The sequence below is a fragment of the Trachurus trachurus genome, assembly GCF_905171665.1.
Source record: "Trachurus trachurus genome assembly, chromosome: 1".
In the NCBI taxonomy this organism is placed as follows: domain Eukaryota; kingdom Metazoa; phylum Chordata; class Actinopteri; order Carangiformes; family Carangidae; genus Trachurus; species Trachurus trachurus.
In genome coordinates, this window is record NC_139891.1 from 37,738,498 (window position 1) to 37,758,118 (window position 19,621).

General features: G+C 43.6%; 3 protein-coding genes across 3 annotated transcripts in view; all 3 read right to left on the reverse strand.

The window, feature by feature from the left end:
* The window catches only part of capn9 (calpain 9), a gene marked incomplete at its 5' end in the record, with an annotated part of 29,022 nt that extends 23,092 nt beyond the window's left edge, over positions 1-5,930 (reverse strand). The window contains 4 exons of the mRNA XM_083980869.1: positions 441-559; positions 2,071-2,140; positions 4,110-4,328; positions 5,919-5,930. Coding sequence (XP_083836995.1) covers positions 441-559; positions 2,071-2,140; positions 4,110-4,328; positions 5,919-5,930 — 420 coding nt within the window. The remainder of the gene's footprint in view (positions 1-440; positions 560-2,070; positions 2,141-4,109; positions 4,329-5,918) is intronic.
* LOC310985743 (uncharacterized protein) overlaps positions 1-9,216 on the reverse strand; it is a 204,856-nt gene extending 195,640 nt beyond the window's left edge. Inside the window, exon 1 of the mRNA XM_083971378.1 lies at positions 8,681-9,216. Within this exon, the coding sequence (XP_083827504.1) occupies positions 8,698-8,988 (291 nt within the window). The 5' untranslated portion in view covers positions 8,989-9,216 and the 3' untranslated portion in view covers positions 8,681-8,697. The remainder of the gene's footprint in view (positions 1-8,680) is intronic.
* A 338-nt stretch (positions 9,217-9,554) lies between these two features.
* Positions 9,555-17,901, reverse strand: taf5l (TAF5-like RNA polymerase II, p300/CBP-associated factor (PCAF)-associated factor). The gene is made up of 6 exons (XM_083970340.1): positions 17,748-17,901; positions 16,238-16,379; positions 14,389-14,493; positions 13,307-13,647; positions 12,159-12,584; positions 9,555-10,530 (listed from the first exon to the last, which is right to left on the reverse strand). The coding sequence occupies exons 2-6, from the start codon at positions 16,374-16,376 to the stop codon at positions 9,700-9,702; spliced, it is 1,842 nt and encodes a 613-aa protein (XP_083826466.1). The 5' UTR covers positions 16,377-16,379; positions 17,748-17,901; the 3' UTR covers positions 9,555-9,699.
* Between the last annotated feature and the right edge of the window lie 1,720 nt (positions 17,902-19,621).

Here is a 19,621-nt window from a genome sequence, read left to right on the forward strand (position 1 = left end):
CCACTCGTGTTTTTCCGACCTGTTTTACCGGTGAAAGTCACTATAACGGCCACTCGTAACTTCTGACCTGTGAACTCGTACCAGATCAAACTGGTACCACTTCACGGTCGGAAAAATACGAGTTTCCTTGAACGCACCATAACAGTCCTCGTCGCTACGTCACCACATTCACGGCGTCCCTTGGCTGCACACACAGCCCTGCATGCCGTTCTCTCTCCTCATTGGATAAAAACTGTAGGATACGATAAATGTTTTCTCCTGGGCTCAGAGCAGAGCAGAGGGACTGAGAGACCCGTGTTTCAGTCCAAACACTCTATGTAAGTGATTGCTGTCGGAAGATATAACTATTTAAGACTTATATTAACACAAATATATCACTCACTTCTGCTTTAATAAAGTTCAGAGATTCAAAACCTCAGACAGTGAATGACTGACTGTACCTGGAAGTGGAAGATGCCGGCGTATCTGCGGCCGAAGTCCTGGTCGTGGGGAACGACTCGGGCCAGAGTTTCTTTCTTGAGGGTCAGGGATGCGATGGCGGCCAGGAGCCAGCAGTCGCCTGTGGTCACAGCCAGGTGCATGATGGGTAATAAGGAAACGCATTATATATTATTATCACTTTGATCACAGACGAGGATATCAGTTTATATCATATGATCTGTACATGTACATGTACGGAAAACACCTGCATAATGTATTTTACATGTTGCAACATTATATGATTGATTAATATACAGTATGCAAATGAACCAAAACCATATAAATCTATTTACTTCTACATGTTTTTCTTATTAATTTTGAAACATACACATCCGTCTTCTATATTTACATTTATATAATGTTAACATATGTGTATGTGCAATAAAAGCATGTGTTGAAACTACATACATGGGAGATTCTTAATGGTCAAATCTATATGACACATATTTATTTATTATGTATACATACAAACAATTATATACATGTTTTATATATATTAATACCACTTATGTGCCTATTTCTAGTTTTTCTTTCAGGTTATTTTAATTATTTATTATTATAGAGTCTGTTTTTTTTTCTTTTTAAATGTCATTTATCCTGATTAACATATTTCATTCCTTCATATTTAACATGATGAATGACGAAAGTTAAGTTTCATTTATGATTATTATGTATATGACATTTATGTTTTTGTTTTATATGTACATGTATTTCACAAATACACAGAAAAGTATTCAGATCCCCTTCAATTTTTCACCATTTCTCATGTTGCAGCTTTTTGTTAAAATCAATAAAATTATTTTTTCCCCTCCACCATCCCAAATTTTTTGCAAATGAATTAAGAAAAAAACTGAAATGTATAATTGTTTTAACTATTTTAAAGCACATTGAGTTTGCCTTGTGCATGAAATGCGCTTTTTAAATAAAAATTGATTGATTGAAATTGATTGAAATATGACGTAAACACACAGCTGTGGAAAGAAATGAAGAGATCACACTAATGAGGTCATCACATCTGTTTGACATTATCCCACCAAAACTGATTTATAAATCTTCCTAAGTTAAAATATTCATGTTGTGTTGTTAAGGAATGAATATGAACATGTTTTCTTTGCATTATTATTATTCAAGGTCTGAAAAGACTTACTATTTTTTTGTTATTTTGAGCTAGCAGAGTTGTTTTAGAGGGAAATACGGAGACTGCTTGATGAAAAACTGTCCCTGAAGGCAACACGCATCAGCGGTTTTGCATGAATTTCCCTCTAAAACAACTCTGTGTGGTAACGTTGTGTTATTATCTCATAGCGTGGTGAATGTGCAGCTCACAACTTGTCCACCAGAGCGTTGTGGAGTTGTTGGATTGTGTATTTGATGAGTTTGATGAGGGGAAACCAAGAAATCCCATAATGAGCCTCCGTAGCGTAGCTCTGAGCAGCTCACGGCTCTGCTCCGCCGTTCTAAAAACAGCTTGCACCGACAATTAAAGGTAACGAACCTACTGCTATGACTATAGGGATTATGGTGATGGGACAATTTGCCAAAATGTTGAACTATCCCTTTAATGTTTTGTAGGTGTTGTACTGTACTGACCCAGCTGTCCCTGACAGATGTCGGTCCTGTTGGCGTCACCGACGATGAACTTTGGGTTTTCACAGATCTCCTGCAGAGAGAAAGAGAAAGAACAGGTTTGTTATAGAGGGAGGGAGGAGAGGGAGGTGACGTTAGGTGTGTTCACATTCCAGTCATATTAATCAAGCCGTGAATCCCAGTCACTGGAACTCCGAGACAACAACAGGTATTCACCGAGCGCAGCAACACCCAACACAGAAATGTGTAGTAGGCCGACTGCAACGTAACATGACGACAGCTGAGTGAGTGAATGAGTGAGTGAATGAGTGAGTGAATGGTCGCAGTCTGAGGGGATGAAGATGGAAAAATCAATCAACATGGAGCTCGTTCAGAGATAGAAAACGGGGCGGTGTGCGGCGCAGCGGTTAAAGCCTCTATCTCTACTATGTGCTATCAAATAAAGGCAAAAAAGCAAAAAAATATATATACTTGGAAAAAAAAAAAGAGACAGGAAACATATAAAACTTCTCCGAGTGGGTGAAACAGACTGGAGCTCTGGGTTCAGTCGTTTATCTTGGTTTCAGAGCAGTGCAGGTGTGTGTGTGTGTGAGGACAAAGTCTGCACTCAGGAAACTGTCTCTATTGACTCTGTGTCCTGCAGAACTGGTTTCACAGCTGCAGACCATCAGAAGAAAACCTCTAAACCACTTTTAATAACTCTCTTTTCTTTCATTTCATTTGACTGATATTAATTAAAGGTGATAAATCTGTCTACAGAGAATCAGTCTTATAAAACCTGCTGAGGTAGACTGAAATCGGTACCCTAACCTAACTCACTGTTTTTGGTCTAATGTAGGCCTACTATCTGAAATGGAGAAGATATTTGGTTTCTCTCATACTGGGCCTCCCAAATTGTCGTTTAACATCTCTCTCGAGAATGAATAAAGGTTATAATAACATCCAAACATAATAAGAGGCTGAACTGTATTCTTACTTATGCAACAAGAAAGAATATTCTGTTACAAATGGATCAATGAAAAGGTACCAGGTAAGGAAAAGGGATTTTCTTGAATGCTCATACTGTATATATATATTTTTAATGTAACCCTAATTATATAGATCATCTTTTTATTATTATTAGTTTTGTTTGTCTACTTGTTTTGTTTTTCATTCCTGTGGACCATATTATATTATGTATCCACCCTTTTCTTGTAAAAGTTAAAGGGACAATGAGGAGTTTCTATTTGGTTATAAAAAAGTCTCATATTAATGTGGATGAATCTACGTTACCACTTGTTAATGGTCCATTTTAGATAAATATATGGTTTTGTCTCTATGGTTATTTTGTTATTTCAGTTTCGTGGCGAGTCATGAGAATAACGCAGCTGAATCTCCGTTTATGGTGGGAACTACGACGGTATGTGATCGTCTTCCAACCTCTGACTTTAATTCTTGATGAATGAAAACATGAGTCTGTCTTGCGCCGGTCAAAGAATTTCACGGTGCGGAGGCTCATAAATGTAGTGTGGAAACACTTCGCTTTTACAAAACTCCTCGTTGTCCCTTTAAAAATCAATAAAAAATATTGTTAGAAAATATCATACCTTCCTTCTTTCCTTGTTGTTTCTTATATCTTTTTATTATATCGGTATTTCTTTTCAATTAAATACTCTTATTTATTCTTTTATTTATTTAGTTATTATTTCAATTTTTTAAATTTTTTTTATTTCCTTCTCCTTGAATTAATTTACTTTTTTTTTTTTTTTTTTTGAGAGAGTGTGTGGGTCACCCCACCTAAATATGACATACTTAACTTTAAAACTACCAGGGTGGACGGGGTGGGGGATTGTTCATTTATGTTCATTTATGTTCTTGAATGTAAAAAAAAAGAAAGAAAATGAAATAATACTATTTGTATGTACCTATGCATTTCATGTCTGACAATTGATAAATAAAAGTTATAAAAAATATATATATATTGTTAAAAAATAGAAAATAATAAAACCTGCTGAGGTGAACTACCAGACAGACAGACTTCACCCTCCTCCTCCTCCTCCTACCTTGGGCCTCTTCCACTCGATGTGGACCGGGACGCTCTGGCTGTAGTAGAGCGAGGAGTCGGTGGCGGGGAAGTCCGGGTCCTCGAACAGGACGCCGTCCCGCAGACACTCGTCCCTCAGCTGCTGGAAAGACTTCCCATCGGCCTGAGTGTCCAGGGCCCGGCTCGGCGGCAGCGTCGGCATCTTCTCCTTCTCTTTCTCCTTCTCCTTCTCCTGCAGCTGTGAGGCGGTGGTGGTGTGATGGAGAGAGTGTGTAAGGTGTGAGGTGTGAGTGTGTTTGAGGTGTGAGTGTGTGTGATGCAGGTGTTTGAGCCGTCAGGTCGGTCGGACTGGAAGGTGACACACCCTCCAGGCTGGAACTGGTTTGTCCTCCTGTGCAGGTGAACCTCGCCCTGCTCCTCCTCCTCCTCCTCCTCCTCCCCCTCCTCCTCCTCCTCCTCCTCCCTCCCTCTCTCTGGGTTTGGCTGCAGGAAACACTCACTCACTCACTCATTAACATTGATGATTTGGGAAAAAAAACAACAGGACAAACAGCACAGACAGTGAACAGAAACTACACACACACACACACACACACACACACACACACACACACACACACACACACACACACACACACACACACACACACACACACACACACACACACACACACACACACACACACACACATTCCTGCAGCTACTGGAGGTTTCGCATCCATTTATGAAGAGCATTTATGTTCAAAGCGCCTTCAGACTGGAATAATCTTCCTTTAAAGGGATAGTTCAACATTTTGGCAAATTGGCCAATTGCCCATAACCCCTATAGTCATAGCAGTAGGTTCGTTACCTTTAATTGTCAGTGCAAGCTATTTTTAGAACGGCGGAGCAGAGCCGTGAGCTGCTCAGAGCTACGCTACAGGAGGAGGCTCATTATGGGATTTCTTGGTTTCCCTCATCATCAAACTCATCAAATACACAATCCAACAACTCCACAACGCTCTGGTGGACAAGTTGTGAGCTGCACATTCACCACGCTATGAGATAATAACACAACGTTACCACACAGAGTTGTTTTAGAGGGAAATTCATGCAAAACCACTGATGCACGTTCCCGTCGAGGGCCTCTAAAACCTCTAAAACAACTCCGTTTGATGAGGGAAACCAAGAAATCCCATAATGAGCCTCCGTAGCGTAGCTCTGAGCAGCTCACGGCTCTGCTCCGCCGTTCTAAAAATAGCTTGCACCGACAATTAAAGGTAACGAACCTACTGCTATGACTATAGGGATTATGGCGATGGGCCGATTTGACAAAATGTTGAACTATCCCTTTAATAAAAAGAAAAAGTTAGTTATCAAGCATCTTACTCACACTTTTAACAAAAGTGTAGGACAGAATCTGAAGTGTCGGTCGGTGCCGCAAACTAAATTTTAGATGACCAAATTTTGCGGAATAACCGATCGCTGAATGGAGCCCTTTATCTAGAACGTAGAAGTGTCTCAGTTATTAAACAGTTAAATGGACAAATGGGAGTCGAAGTTCAACCGTATTTTCACAATAATCTACAAAATATAAACATTGGAAAAGAAAGAATCAAAAATAAATGTTTCCTAATGCTTCCAATTCATGTTGCATTGTTGGTGAGTTGACTTCTCTTCTTAAACCCAGAGCGACTGAGTCTGGATGCTCTGGATACAGCTGCTGTTTAATCATCTATTGTGTCATTTCATTTCATCAGCGTTTATTCTTCCTCTCTCTCCACAGGGTCCATGTTGTGTTGTGTTGTGTTGCTCTTGTTGTGTTGTGTTGTGTTGTGTTGTGCATAACCTGCGGCTCCATGATGGTTTCTTCTTTCTGTTGTGATTCGGCAGCGGAGAAATAAAAAAAGACTCGTCAGACTCGTGTCAAACCCACAAACACACGACCACATTCCTCACATACCTACACACACACACACACACACACACACACACACACACACACACACACACACACACTGATCTGAGCTAAACAACTATCTAACCTTTATACTCTAAGGAGCTTTAATGATACTTTTATATATATTTTCAGGGTTTTTGCAGGTTTCATCAACTCAAATTTAAGACTTTTTTTTTTTTTTTTTACGTACAAAATGACTTGCAAAGTAAATTGGCTGCAACATATACAGTAAGTTGTTGTAAGTTGCGTTGGTCTCGTTTGTAGTTGTAAATACATTCAATAAAACACAATGAAGTGTCACTGGAGCGTTTTATTGAGCTTTTGTGGTAAGAAAATGAACCCTATTTAAGACTTGAACACAATACTTTAATGAATTTAAGACTTTTTAAGGCCTAAAATTTTGATATTTACATTTTAGACTTTTTAAGACCACACAGAAACCCTGATTTTGTTCTATACACAACATAGATCAACTATTTAGTCACATCACAGTTTACTAGTGTTCAAGTACTGGAGACTTTGTTTCAAGGTCTTGGTCTCTGACTGTGGATTATTTCTCCAGACCAGTCGAGACCACAGCTGCAGTCACATCTTTGTTTTTTAACCACAAATGTCGCTGTCACTGTCTCACTTTGGTTTCTGTGATGTAATTCAATAACTTTAAGATAATTAAAATAGTCGTACTAAAGTATCTGCTTGTGTTTAACCATCTGAACAACTTATTTACATTAAATATGGTTTAGATTTTAGATTAAATCATCTTTTCTTTGTAGCTGAGGAGGAATAATGTAAATATCAAGACACATGATTATTATGAGGACTGGGACTGGACACAGTGATGGTCTTGGAAATGGTCTCGCATTGGTTTGGTCTTGGTGTGGTGGTCCTTTATTTTGAAATTTCAAGATTATTTTTTGATTTAGTCTAAATATTTTCTTTAATTTCATTGTTTCTTGTTTCAAAACCCGTCTTTACCTCAATGTGTTAAAATAAAGCTTCAACACCAACATCGACCTTCAGACAGCACCGAGCTCTTCAGTTTGAATTAACACACAGGTTGTGTATGTTTTTCCGCTTTTGCATGTTCATATTGTTTATATAATAAAGGAATAGTTCACCAAAAAATGAAATTCAGTCATTAGTGACACACCCTCATGCTGATGAATACTCCGGAAGTGCATCTGGAGACCAGAGAGGCCGGTTTCATAGTCCAACCTAAACTTTATATGAGAGTCAATAGGACTCGAAATGACGTCATTGAGGTCCGCGTGAACGCGAGAGCACGCACCAAGCAAATTCAATACAGTACTTGAGTTGTAAAAATGTCCTAAATGAGGTCGTTTCCAGTAAACTCTGGACTATCTCCCTTCAGGACACTTGGATTGCAGTGGACGAGCAGTGTGGAGGAATATTAAATGGTTTTTGTGTAGTTTTGTGGACATTTTTGTGTCAAGACGCTATTAGCACTAATATAAGGATTTCGTTGGACTATAGGAACCGGCCTCCCGGGTCTCCAGATGCACAAACACTACTCCAGAGTATTCATCAGCATGAGTCAATAATGACTGAAATTCATTTTCTGGTGAACTATTCCTTTAATATACAGTATATAAACAATATGAACAGGCAAAAGCAGTGTGTTAATTGAAACTGAAGAGCTTTTTTTGGTGAACTATTCCTTTAAATTTGACAGTTTGTTCTTGTTCCTGTAAATGTTTTCCTCAGTGTTTTCCAACAGTCAACGCGTCTTAAGCCTTTTTAAATTCATTTATTTATTTATTGATTATCGACCGTGTGCTCGACAGCAGAGTGAACAGAGTTCGAGCCACAACGTCACACCGTCGTTTCACATCATCGTTTCTCTACAGAGGAAAATCAAAGAGTCAAACTCAAAGATTACAAAATAAAAGACCAAACAAAAACTTTGAACTCTGAACTTTGCTGCTTCGTGTACGACCAGAACTAAAGAGGAGAAAAACGTCCGACATGTTCCACTTTCAGTCCCAAAAACAACATTAAAGGGATAGTTCAACATTTTCTGCAAATTGGCCCATTGCCATAATCCCTATAGTCATAGCAGTAGGTTCGTTACCTTTAATTGTCGGTGCAAGCTGTTTTTAGAACGGCGGAGCAGAGCCGTGAGCTGCTCAGAGCTACGCTACGGAGGCTCATTATGGGATTTCTTGGTTTCCCTCATCAAACTCATCAAATACACAATCCAACAACTCCACAACGCTCTGGTGGACAAGTTGTGACCTGCACATTCACCACGCTATGAGATAATAACACAACGTTACCACACAGAGTTGTTTTAGAGGGAAATACAGAGACTGTTGATGAAAAACTGTCCCTGAAGGCAACGTGCATCAGCGGTTTTGCATGAATTTCCCTCTAAAACAACTCTGTGTGGTAACGTTGTGTTATTATCTCATAGTGTGGTGAATGTGCAGGTCACAACTTGTCCACCAGAGCGTTGTGGAGTTGTTGGATTGTGTATTTGATGAGTTTGATGAGGGAAACCAAAGAAATCCCGTTCTAAAAACAGCTTGCACCGACAATTAAAGGTAACAAACTTACTGCTATGACTATAGGGATTATGGCAATGGGGCCAATAATTTGCCAAAATAAATGTTGAACTATCCCTTTATAACATAAATCCACAGCTGTCCTAGGGCTCGGTCTTCTCCTGAGCGCTGCCCGTCACCAGCAGCAGGTTGCAGGCCATGAACTGGACGTTGAGGACGTTGCTGGTGTTTCCCGTGTAAAGTCCGACCAGCTCGCCGGACGAGGACGAGCCGTCGCCGCCGGCAACACCGGGCTGCGGATGCGGCGAGTTGCGGATGTCCCACACGCGCACCGAGTTGTCCATGGAGGCGGACGCCACCAGGCTGCTGTCGGGGCTGAACGACAGGCTGGTGACGCCGTCCGTGTGCCCGCGCAGGTCCTTGAACAGCGACATGCTCGACTCTCAGCCCCAAAAACAACATTAAAGGGATAGTTCAACATTTTGGCAAATTGGCCCATTGCCATAATCCCTATAGTCATAGCAGTAGGTTCGTTGCCTTTAATTGTCGGTGCAAGCTGTTTTTAGAACGGCGGAGCAGAGCCGTGAGCTGCTCAGAGCTACGCTACGGAGGCTCATTATGGGATTTCTTGGTTTCCCTCATCAAACTCATCAAATACACAATCCAACAACTCCACAACGCTCTGGTGGACAAGTTGTGAGCTGCACATTCACCACGCTATGAGATAATAACACAACGTTACCACACAGAGTTGTTTTAGAGGGAAATGCAGAGACTGTTGATGAAAAACTGTCCCTGAATCAGTGGTTTTACATGAATTTACCTCTAAAACAACTCTGTGTGGTAACGTTGTGTTATTATCTCATAGCGTGGTGAATGTGCAGGTCACAACTTGTCCACCAGAGCGTTGTGGAGTTGTTGGATTGTGTATTTGATGAGTTTGATGAGGGAAACCAAGAAATCCCACTAGCCTCCTCCTCTAGTGTAGCTCTGAGTTCTAAAAACACCTTGCACCGACATTTAAAGGTAACGAACCTACTGCTATGTATGACTATAGGGATTACTATGGCAATGGGGCCAATAATTTGCCAAAATAAATGTTGAACTATCCCTTTATAACATAAATCCACAGCTGTCCAGCTGTCCTACGGCTCGGTCTTCTCCTGAGCGCTGCCCGTCACCAGCAGCAGGTTGCAGGCCATGAACTGGACGTTGAGGACGTTGCTGGTGTTTCCCGTGTAGAGTCCGACCAGCTCGCCGGACGAGGACGAGCCGTCGCCGCCGGCAACAACACCGGGCTGCGGATGCGGATGCGGCGAGTTGCGGATGTCCCACACGCGCACCGAGTTGTCCATGGAGGCGGACGCCACCAGGCTGCTGTCGGGGCTGAACGACAGGCTGGTGACGCCGTCCGTGTGCCCGCGCAGGTCCTTGAACAGCGCGCCCGACGCCAGGTCCCACAGCTTCACGCGCTGGTCCTCGCCGGCCGACGCCAGGTACTTCCCGTTGGGCGAGAAGGCGAGCGACAGCACGGCGCCGCGGTGGCCGGTGAACAGCCGCACCGCGCCGCCCTGCTGCGTGCTCCACAGCCGCACCGTCTTGTCCGCGGAGCCCGTGGCCAGGTAGTTGGAGTTGGGGTGGAACTTGAGGCAGTCGACGTCGGCGAGGTGGCCGGCGTAGAGCCGCAGGGCGTAGGCGCGCGAGAAGGTCCAGAGCCGCGCGGTGCGGTCCTGCGAGCCGCTGGCGAAGTAGAGGCCGCACGGCGACACGTCCACGTCCCACACCGGGTAGGCGTGGCCGCGGTACAGCGCCGTGTTGCTGCAGCCGCCCAGGTCCCAGTAGCGCACCGTCGTGTCCTCGGAGCAGGAGAGGAGGCCCGAGCCGTCCGTCAGGAACGCCGTGCGGAACACCGGGCCGCTGTGGCCGCGCAGCGTCTTCGTCTCGCTGCCCGAGCCCGAGCCGTCCTCCTCGTCCACCTGACGACAAGACCAGACAAGACAGGACGTCATCGTCTCTCCTGAATAAATACGCTTCAATAATGGGAAGAAAATCTTTTCTTTTTTTTCTTAAATAACAAGATTTCTTAAAGGGATAGTTCACCTAAAATTGAAATTTCTCACTCATATCTCCTCCCCCTCATGTGGACTAAGGGCTGGGAGAAGTTTCAGAGTCCTCCGTGGCTTCTCTGAGTTACAGGGGGTCTCGGCGTAGCAGTGCATGTCCATATAACGGTTGCAAATGGATACCAACTGTCTTTGTAACAAAAAGACACACCAAAAAACATCCAAATACCTCCATGCTGCTCGTATGTAATGTCCGTCTTGTATTGAAGCAAACCAGGTTCCGTCCTCTTCCCGGTTCGTCCGGGAAGAGGACGGAACCGGGAATAGGAGCTTCGAGAAGCTTCCGCTACAAAACAAGCTTGAAATATAGACTTATTAAATTTTTTCCAGAACAATTTCTCATGTCGGGGCTTCAATACAAGAGGGACATTACATACCAGCAGCATGGAGGTATTTGGATGTTTTTTGGTGTGTCTTTTTGTTATGAAGACAGTTGGTATCCATTTGCAACCGTTATATTATGGACATGCACTGCTACGCCGAGACCCCCTGTAACTCAGAGAAGCCACGGAGGACTCTGAAACTTCTCCCAGCCCTTAGTCCACATGAGGGGGAGGAGATAATTAGGGAAATTTCAATTATGGGTGAACTATCCCTTTAACACAAACGTCTACCTTTATTTTGAATGAGCTTTAAAGCAGAACTATGCAGGATTTCGGCTGTAATTATTGTGGCTCAGAGACACTGTGATGATTGAGTGACCTATTATGAGGTGAATGGGGTCTAGGCCAATGCGCCCCCCCCCCCCCCCCCCCCCCCACTGGCTGAAAACCGCACTAAGATCAGTCCTCCGTCTCGGTGTCACAAATCTCGTCAATGGATAGAACTATCGCGAGAAACTGCCTTACGGCAGTACGAGATAAGAACGCAGATGACGTCATGCATGTCATGAATCGTGATTGGTTTGAGTTCGGAAAGTCGGATTTCATGGAAACATGAAATGTTTAGAAGTTCGGCTTGTGGCTAACACGGAGCTAATGCTAACACGGAGCTAATGCTAACACAGACACACACACCATGGATCTTTTATAAGATAATGTAATACATCATGACACACACACACCTTCGCGTTTTGGAACCTTTATTCATGTGTGTGTGTGTCTGTGTCTTTGTGTCTGTGTGTGGCCGTGTTAGCGTTAGCTTCGTGTTGTTAGCGTTAGCTTCGTGTTGTTAGCGTTAGCTCCGTGTTGTTAGCGTTAGCTCCGTGTTAGCAGGGCTTAGCAAACACCGCTCTCTACCTTCAGCAGTAAACACAAGCACGTGAAGGGGGTGGTGGCGAGTTTTTTTTTTTTTTACGACAGTGACATGTGCCTCCCAGAACTGTGGGGGAGCCCCGGAGAGGGAAAAAAAGAGAAACCAACGAAGGAGCGAGCTATTTCCGGCCGACCTGCATAGTTCTGCTTTAACACAAACATCTACCTTTATTCTGAAGGAGCTTTAATAAATCAATAAGAGTGAATCCGTGTGTCTTCTCTCCTCACCTCCTCCTCCAGGACGTCACAGGCGAGGCGGATGCGCGACACGTCGGCCGGATGCGGCCTGGCCTTCAGCTTTCTCGCCCGGAGGCTCCACAGCTTCACGGTGGAGCAGTCGAAGCCGGCGGCCAGCAGCCGGCTGTCGGCCGACACCTCGGCCGTGTTCAGCAGCTGCTCCGTGTGGTGGAAGGCGTAGAAGCACACGGTGGTGAGCGACGGCGGCCCCTCTCGCACCTTCTTGATGCAGTCCTGCAGCGCCTCGAGCGCCGCCTCGCTCTGCGGCAGCCCCGCCGGCACCGCCACGCCCTCGCCGCCCTCGCAGCCGTCCACGCCCGCCCAGGAGGAGGAGGAGGTGGAGTTCGGTGCGGCGGTCGCTCCGCCTGCCGACCCGTACAGCTGGTAGTCCGTACGCCTGCAGGCCGAGACCTCCACCTGCAGGTTAGAGGTGGGGGGGGGAATATTGATTCATGTAAGACAGCGGTTCTTAAACTTTATTACATCAAAGACCCCTGAAGTGCCAACGTACAAATGTTCAATGTTCAAATTTGGGCCGAGGGGCGTGAATTTTTGGAAATATTGTAGAGAAATTTCTGGAACAAAGTGGAACAATTTCTCCAAGAACATTTAAACATTTCTAGAAAAAAGTGGCAAAAATTAAAAATTCTATAAAAAGAAAAAAAGTAAAAAAAAAAAAAAAAAAGATTTAAGAAAAGTTCTAGTAAAAAAGTGGAAAAAATTCTCCCCAAAAAAAAGGAAAAGGGGTAAATGTTTTTTTTTTTTTTTTTTTTAAGTGGTAAAAATCCTCCAAAAAAATTCAGTGGAGGGTGATGTAGCATAATGTGTAGGCCTCTGCAGCTACTAAAACTACGTTTTTCGGATAATCTACTAAGAGTAACTGCCTAAATAACTGCACATGCAAACTCCAGGATTGAAATGAGTTTTAGGCGCTGTAATTATGTCCCTCATGGAGAGAGAGAAGGAGAGCAGAGAGCTGCATGACCGCAAACGCAGAATGACTTGATCCAATGAATTAATACAAAGGAGCAAACAAACATATTTTTGATCTACGGTAAAGAAGAAAGGTGGGAGAATATCTGAGAGAAAGTAAATGCGTTTTTGTAATGTGTAACTCCCAACACTGATCCCGTCCCTACCTGCAGGTGCGTGGCGAGGGCCCTGCAGATGGCGCCGTTGTCGTCGCTCTGCAGGTAGCGCAGCAGGTAGCTGTAGGCCGGCTCCGTCAGGTGGACCACGTACTTGTGCTCCAGGAAGGCGCTCAGCTTGGCGTTGGCGGCCACGTCCTGGGCCGTGAGCACGTGGCGCAGCTGCTCCACCGTGGCCCGCTGCTCGCCGTCCTGGAGGAAGGCGCCGTGGAAACGGCCGTAGAAACCGTCGACCGCCGCCTTCAGGCCGCAGCGCACCATGTCCAGGTGCAGGTAGACGAAGAGCGGGTAGAGGACGCTGCTCACCTCCTTCGCCCACGAGATCTCCGTCTCTGATGGAGGAGGAGAGCTTTAAATAAATGACTGTTTCTAGATAAAAGACATTGTTAAAGGGATGGTTCAACTTTTTTTTTGGCAAATTGGCCCATTGCCATAATCCCTATAGTCATAGCAGTAGGTTCGTTACCTTTAATTGTCGGTGCAAGCTATTTTTAGAACGGCGGAGCAGAGCCGTGAGCTGCTCAGAGCTACGCTACGGAGGCTCATTATGGGACTTCTTGGTTTCCCTCATCAAACTCATCAAATACACAATCCAACAACTCCACAACGCTCTGGTGGACAAGTTGTGAGCTGCACATTCACCACGCTATGAGATAATAACACAACGTTACCACACAGAGTTGTTTTAGAGGGAAACTCATGCAAAACCGCTGATGCACGTTGCCTTCAGGGACAGTTTTTCATCAACAGTCTCTGTATTTCCCTCTAAAACAACTCTGTGTGGTAACGTTGTGTTATTATCTCATAGCGTGGTGAATGTGCAGCTCACAACTTGTCCACCAGAGCGTTGTGGAGTTGTTGGATTGTGTATTTGATGAGGGAAACCAAGAAATCCCATAATGAGCCTCCGTAGCGTAGCTCTGAGCAGCTCACGGCTCTGCTCCGCCGTTCTAAAAACAGCTTGCACCGACAATTAAAGGTAACGAACCTACTGCTATGACTATAGGGATTATGGCAATGGGCCAATTTGCAGGAATGAGGTGTGTGTGTGTGTGTGTGTGTGTGTCTCTTACCTGCCAGGAAGGAGCGCAGCCTGGAGAACTGAGCCTCGTACTGCAGCGGGTCGGACTGACAGGGAGCAGCAGAGACGATGTTGGCACAACCCGACTCCGTCTGCACTGCTCCGAGGACGAGAGACCAGGACACGGGGCGGGTTATTAGATAAAGATGAAACATTATATAAAACATATTATTATTATTTATATACAAAGTGTAAGAGACGCAGATCCCTCTTTTCAATAAGTCTCCCAATTAACCAATAATAATCTTATATAATATATCAATTATATAATATGTATTTATATTATCTTATCGTCTGTATAATTAACAGAAACTGCTGTTGACGGGACCATGTACGATAGATAGATAGATAGATAGATAGATAGATAGATAGATCCCTTGGGGAAATCCCTTCAGGAAATGTTGGTTCCATATGATAGAAAAGGGGAATAAGAATATGCAAAAAGAAGAAAAAAAAAACACAATTCTCACAAAAAAAAGTCAAATATCAATGTGGTCCAGCAACAAACACTAAAATGTGCAAATAACAGATAAAGAAGATCCGTACAACACCGATCAGAATCGCATTTGAAACCAACTCCATGTGTGGTTTTTGGCTGATCAGATTGTCCAAAAATAAAGACAGATAGAGACATAGGCCCAATCCCATTTCTCTTTTTTACCCCTACCCCTACCCCTTCCCCTTGCCCCTCGCCCCTTGAAACGGAGCTACAAGGGGTAGGGGTAGAATGTCAACCCCTCCGAATTGGGACACCCCTTCAACAATCACATACGTCATCACGTAGTCTCACTGGCTTTTACGTAAGCTGATGCGGTGAGCTTTTGCCAGAAATCAAATAGCGTGTTCCATATAACTTAATAAAATAAGATAAAAAACGTATTGCAGACTGATCGGTTCATTGTAAAACATTTATTTACTGATGTAAATGTGGTGATTTCTGTACACAGAGCCCAGAGGCAGCGCTGCCTGCTCCTCTGACTGGTACATGAAGCATAACTTTTCATCCAAATAAACTAGTGCTACTGCCACAATTGTCAGATTTCATCAATGAGACCAACATTTAAATGCTGAAAATAATTTAACATGCCGGTGGTAAACCTCTAAAAACCCGCGGATAAGTTAATTAACGACCGCCTTCTCTCCCGGCGGGACCGGGACGAGGACGTAATTTGGCCGGTGGAGCAGCGCTGCAGACCGGCTGCTGCCTCTGTGAGGAGCCGCTCCTCCTGGAGCTTCACTTCTCCGAAAAATCGTCGAAGCAAACTTCTAACCCGCCGTCATTTGGATAAACTAACCGCACATTTGGGACCTAAACAGTTACTTTCTCGCAAGAAAAAATATTAAAACTTGATAAAGTGACGTAATAACAGCGCTACAGTGAGAAATAAAACAGCTTTTCGTTTTACAGCCACCGCTGCCGGCTGCCGCAAGATGCATTCTGGGAAACTTTTCATACCCCTCCGTTTGGAGTGTGCCTCTGAAAAATCTCCGTTTGGAGGGGTATGTAGCCCTACCACTTCCCCCTACCCCTCTGTCCTAACGGGGATTGGGACACCCCTACCCCTACACGTGAACGCGCAAAACGGAGGGGTAGGGGTAAGTGGTAGGGCCAAGGGGGGAAATGGGATTGGGCCATAGATTTGGAGTGGCAGTGTGACCGAGGCCTGAGAGACGGAGGACCAGATCAGTTTCATGAGACAAAGCAGGAAAAAACAACAACTAAAAACATCCAGTGTATCAGTCGATGGCCGAGTGCAGTAGAAAAGTAAAGAGTACAGTGACGTTTAGTTCCTGTAATGCGAAGGTTCGGTAGTAAAGTGTGTTTTCCTCCTCGGACTGACCTGTGAGGCTGGCGGCCATCTCCTCGGCCGACTGGAACAGCTTGGCTCCTTTCAGGGAACCGTCCGTGTCCACATACTGCCTCCTCTTCAGGTACTGGGACACGGCGTACTGGATCTGCTCGGTGCGAACCCGCTTCATGGCCTGAGGAACAACCAAAGCAGAGAGAGAGAGAGGGAGAGAGAAAGAAAGAAAGAAAAAAAAAAGATAAAAACGCTGTCAAATGAGTGAATGATTGATGAATGATCTGATATATCACTGGTTGAAAACGTAAACAAGCCTCCATGTGCTAGCAAAGTCTTATTGTCACGTTAACATGACCTAAACATGCAGAAAAGACAGACTTCATTCATTTAGTAATGGTCAAAAGAACACGCATTTATTACCAAAAGCAGCAAAGATGACATTTGTACAAAGTACATTTGTTGTTCACATAAAACAGGTTCTTAAAACTTGTTAAGAACTGAATGTGTAGTTTTTGCATTTATGTATTTTCATGTAAACCATGTTAAATTCTGCAATTGATGTTAAAATTTTACCACATTTGTGTTTTTCTCCCTAGAAATTACCGTACTTTACATTTTTCCAAACATTCACACCACTGGCAGTAATTTGAACATACATTGACTTATAAATAATATCGTTATTCAGTCTCAGGACAAAAATTAGTGTTTTTCTGGTGTTTGTTTCAAAATGTTATCCAATGTGTCTGTTTAAGGGTCCTTGATGTGAAAAGTTTGAGAACCACTGAGTTAAGTTACAAGATGTAGCAGGGTTAAGCTACAAATCCTGCACAGTTCCCCTTTAATTAGCACATTTAAAGACCATATTATCTGCTTTGCGGCACTTTGCAAGACTTTTAGTTGTCAGTTTATGAACCAGACACCAATAAACAAACACACACACAATAACGTGTTTGTCAGGAATATTTTGTCCTCTTGCACACATGTTGTTATCATAGTAGAAAGTATTCTTCCTTCACTTTGCTGCAAAGTGTCCTCCTTTTTTTGTTAGTGTTGTGGAAATGGCCACCTAACAGCGTCATTCTCCCTCTCACCAGCAGCACGTATGGAAACCACAGACTGCACATGTGAAAACAGTGTTAAACAGGTGTTTTTAGTGATTGTTTACTTCTGTTCTCCCAGCAGCAGCAGCAGCAGCAGCAGCAGCAGCTAACTAGCTAGCTTAGCGGCGGAGCTAACGTGTTGTTACCGAGGCTGGGTACCGTTACACCACATAAACGACCCCAGAGTGAGGCACTAACTCCGGGTACTGGATCTTCTGTGAGCCCGAAGCACCTGGACCCGCAAAATAATCCGATGTGAAGCCGTGAGAGAGTGAGAGAGCCTGTATATCCGGAGCTAGCCGGCTAGCTTAGCGCTTAGCCTGTATATCCGGAGCTAGCCGGCTAGCTTAGCGCTTAGCTGCGGCCCTTTGCAGCAGCAGCAACGGCCTTTCTGAGCGAGATCGATCCGCCTCTGGAGCTTCACTGGTGGGGAAACATTTACTTACTGCATGCCGCTGCGTGCCTCTCCTCCGGTCTTCGGTTACTGTAGACCCAGGGGTAGTAGTAGTGGTTGTTGTAGTTGTTGTAAGGTCTCTGAATCTACGCCGCTGTGCTTCTTCTTCTCCTCAGCTCCATCCTCCCGCTCGGCCGCCATCGAGTAGCGCGCGGATCTTCTACTCAGGCCTGGGCTCGCGTTGACGAATGAGCGACAATCGTCTAGTTCTGCCTGAGTGACCAAAGCCCGCTTTAAAAGGCAGGCGGGAAAAATACACAATGCTTCCTGTAAAGTTATTAGTGGGTTTCCAACTGCCAAAAACTACAAAAATAGGAAGAAAAAGAAGAAGACGACACAGATATTCACCCAAGATGATTAGTTTGGTATTGATTATGTAAACGTAGGCAAGGCAAGACCCCCTCCGATGAAAATCGTGTTTTTCGTCGTGCTTTTCACATGTTCCTGTGGCATTTTTCTGATGTTAGCAAGAGTGTCTGGAAAAGTAAGTGCAAAATTTTCCATTTCTGAGTTTTTCTGCCTTCAGGGTTAGAGGAAGATAATATAGACCGAATCTCCTTGTTGTTTACATTCTACTTCCGGGTAGAAAACCAGCACATAATTTGAATGAGATCAATAGTAACGAAGGAGAGTTTAGCTACATATATCATATTTTTCACACTCTATCACCGTTTAGACAAATCTGAAATGATTGAAGAAACATTACTATTTCTGTGTGTGTGTTTTGTGTTGCTATGTGTTGTATTTATTCAGTTTGGGGCAATCACGGTGTCTAGAAAGCATCAGTGGCTGCAGCTGACAGGGACAGCTAACGGTAGCTAAGCTAACGGCGGCAGCTAAGCTAACAGCGGTAGCAAACTAACACCAGGACGTCAGCTGTTAAAACCCTCCCGTTGTCGGACATGACATGAAACTACTCCAGTTAGCTCAGTCATGTTGGAACTCAGATATCCGCTGGGGAAAATATTTTTTCATGGACCGTTTATTGAGTCACTGAGTTATTAAAGTTAAACAGGTAACTTAGCCCAGCTAATCTCTGATAACCATGACTAATTACAAAAATGTGCACACATAAATAGTAATGTTTGTCCAATCATTGGTTTTATAGACTTTACAAACATCAGATTAGTCTAAACGGCGATATAGTGACATGAAAAATTAGATAGCTAAACTCTCGTCCGTCACTATTGTTCTCATGCTGTTTTTCTACCTGGAAGTAGTTGTAAACAACAAGGCGATTCGTTATGTAATCTTAGGCAAGGCAAGACCCCCTCCGATGAAAATCGTGTTTTTCGTCGTGCTTTTCACATGTTCCTGTGGCATTTTTCTGATGTTAACAAGAGTGCCTGGAAAAGTAAGTGCAAAATTTTCCATTTCTGAGTTTTCTTGCCTTCAAATTGCTGTGAACCAATGGCAGACGCAAACTGGCAGTTTCAGGTAGAGCACTGGAAAAGAGAGTAACTGTGCGTTTACACCAAAAGCGATAGAATTGCCTTTAGTCGCTAGGGCTGGGACGTATGCTTTTCTCCCAATTCGATTCTCCTACGATTTTTTGGATGGCGATTCGATCTAAATTGCGATTCTACGATATTGCCGATTCTCTCGATTTTTAGTCTGCATTTTTAACATTTATCTGCACACAAATACTGTAGAAGCCTATAAATTAACATACTCCATTATAAAGTGACCTTAAACCCTTTTCAAAACCTGTACTCTCTGTATGTAAAAAAGGCTAACAAATGCACATTGCACAATATTAAAAAAAGAAAATTAAAAGAAAAAAAAAATTCCCCCCCAAAAAAATTATTTTTGAAAAAAAAAATCGATTTAAAAATCGTCAAAAAAGATATCATCATTGTGGATGAT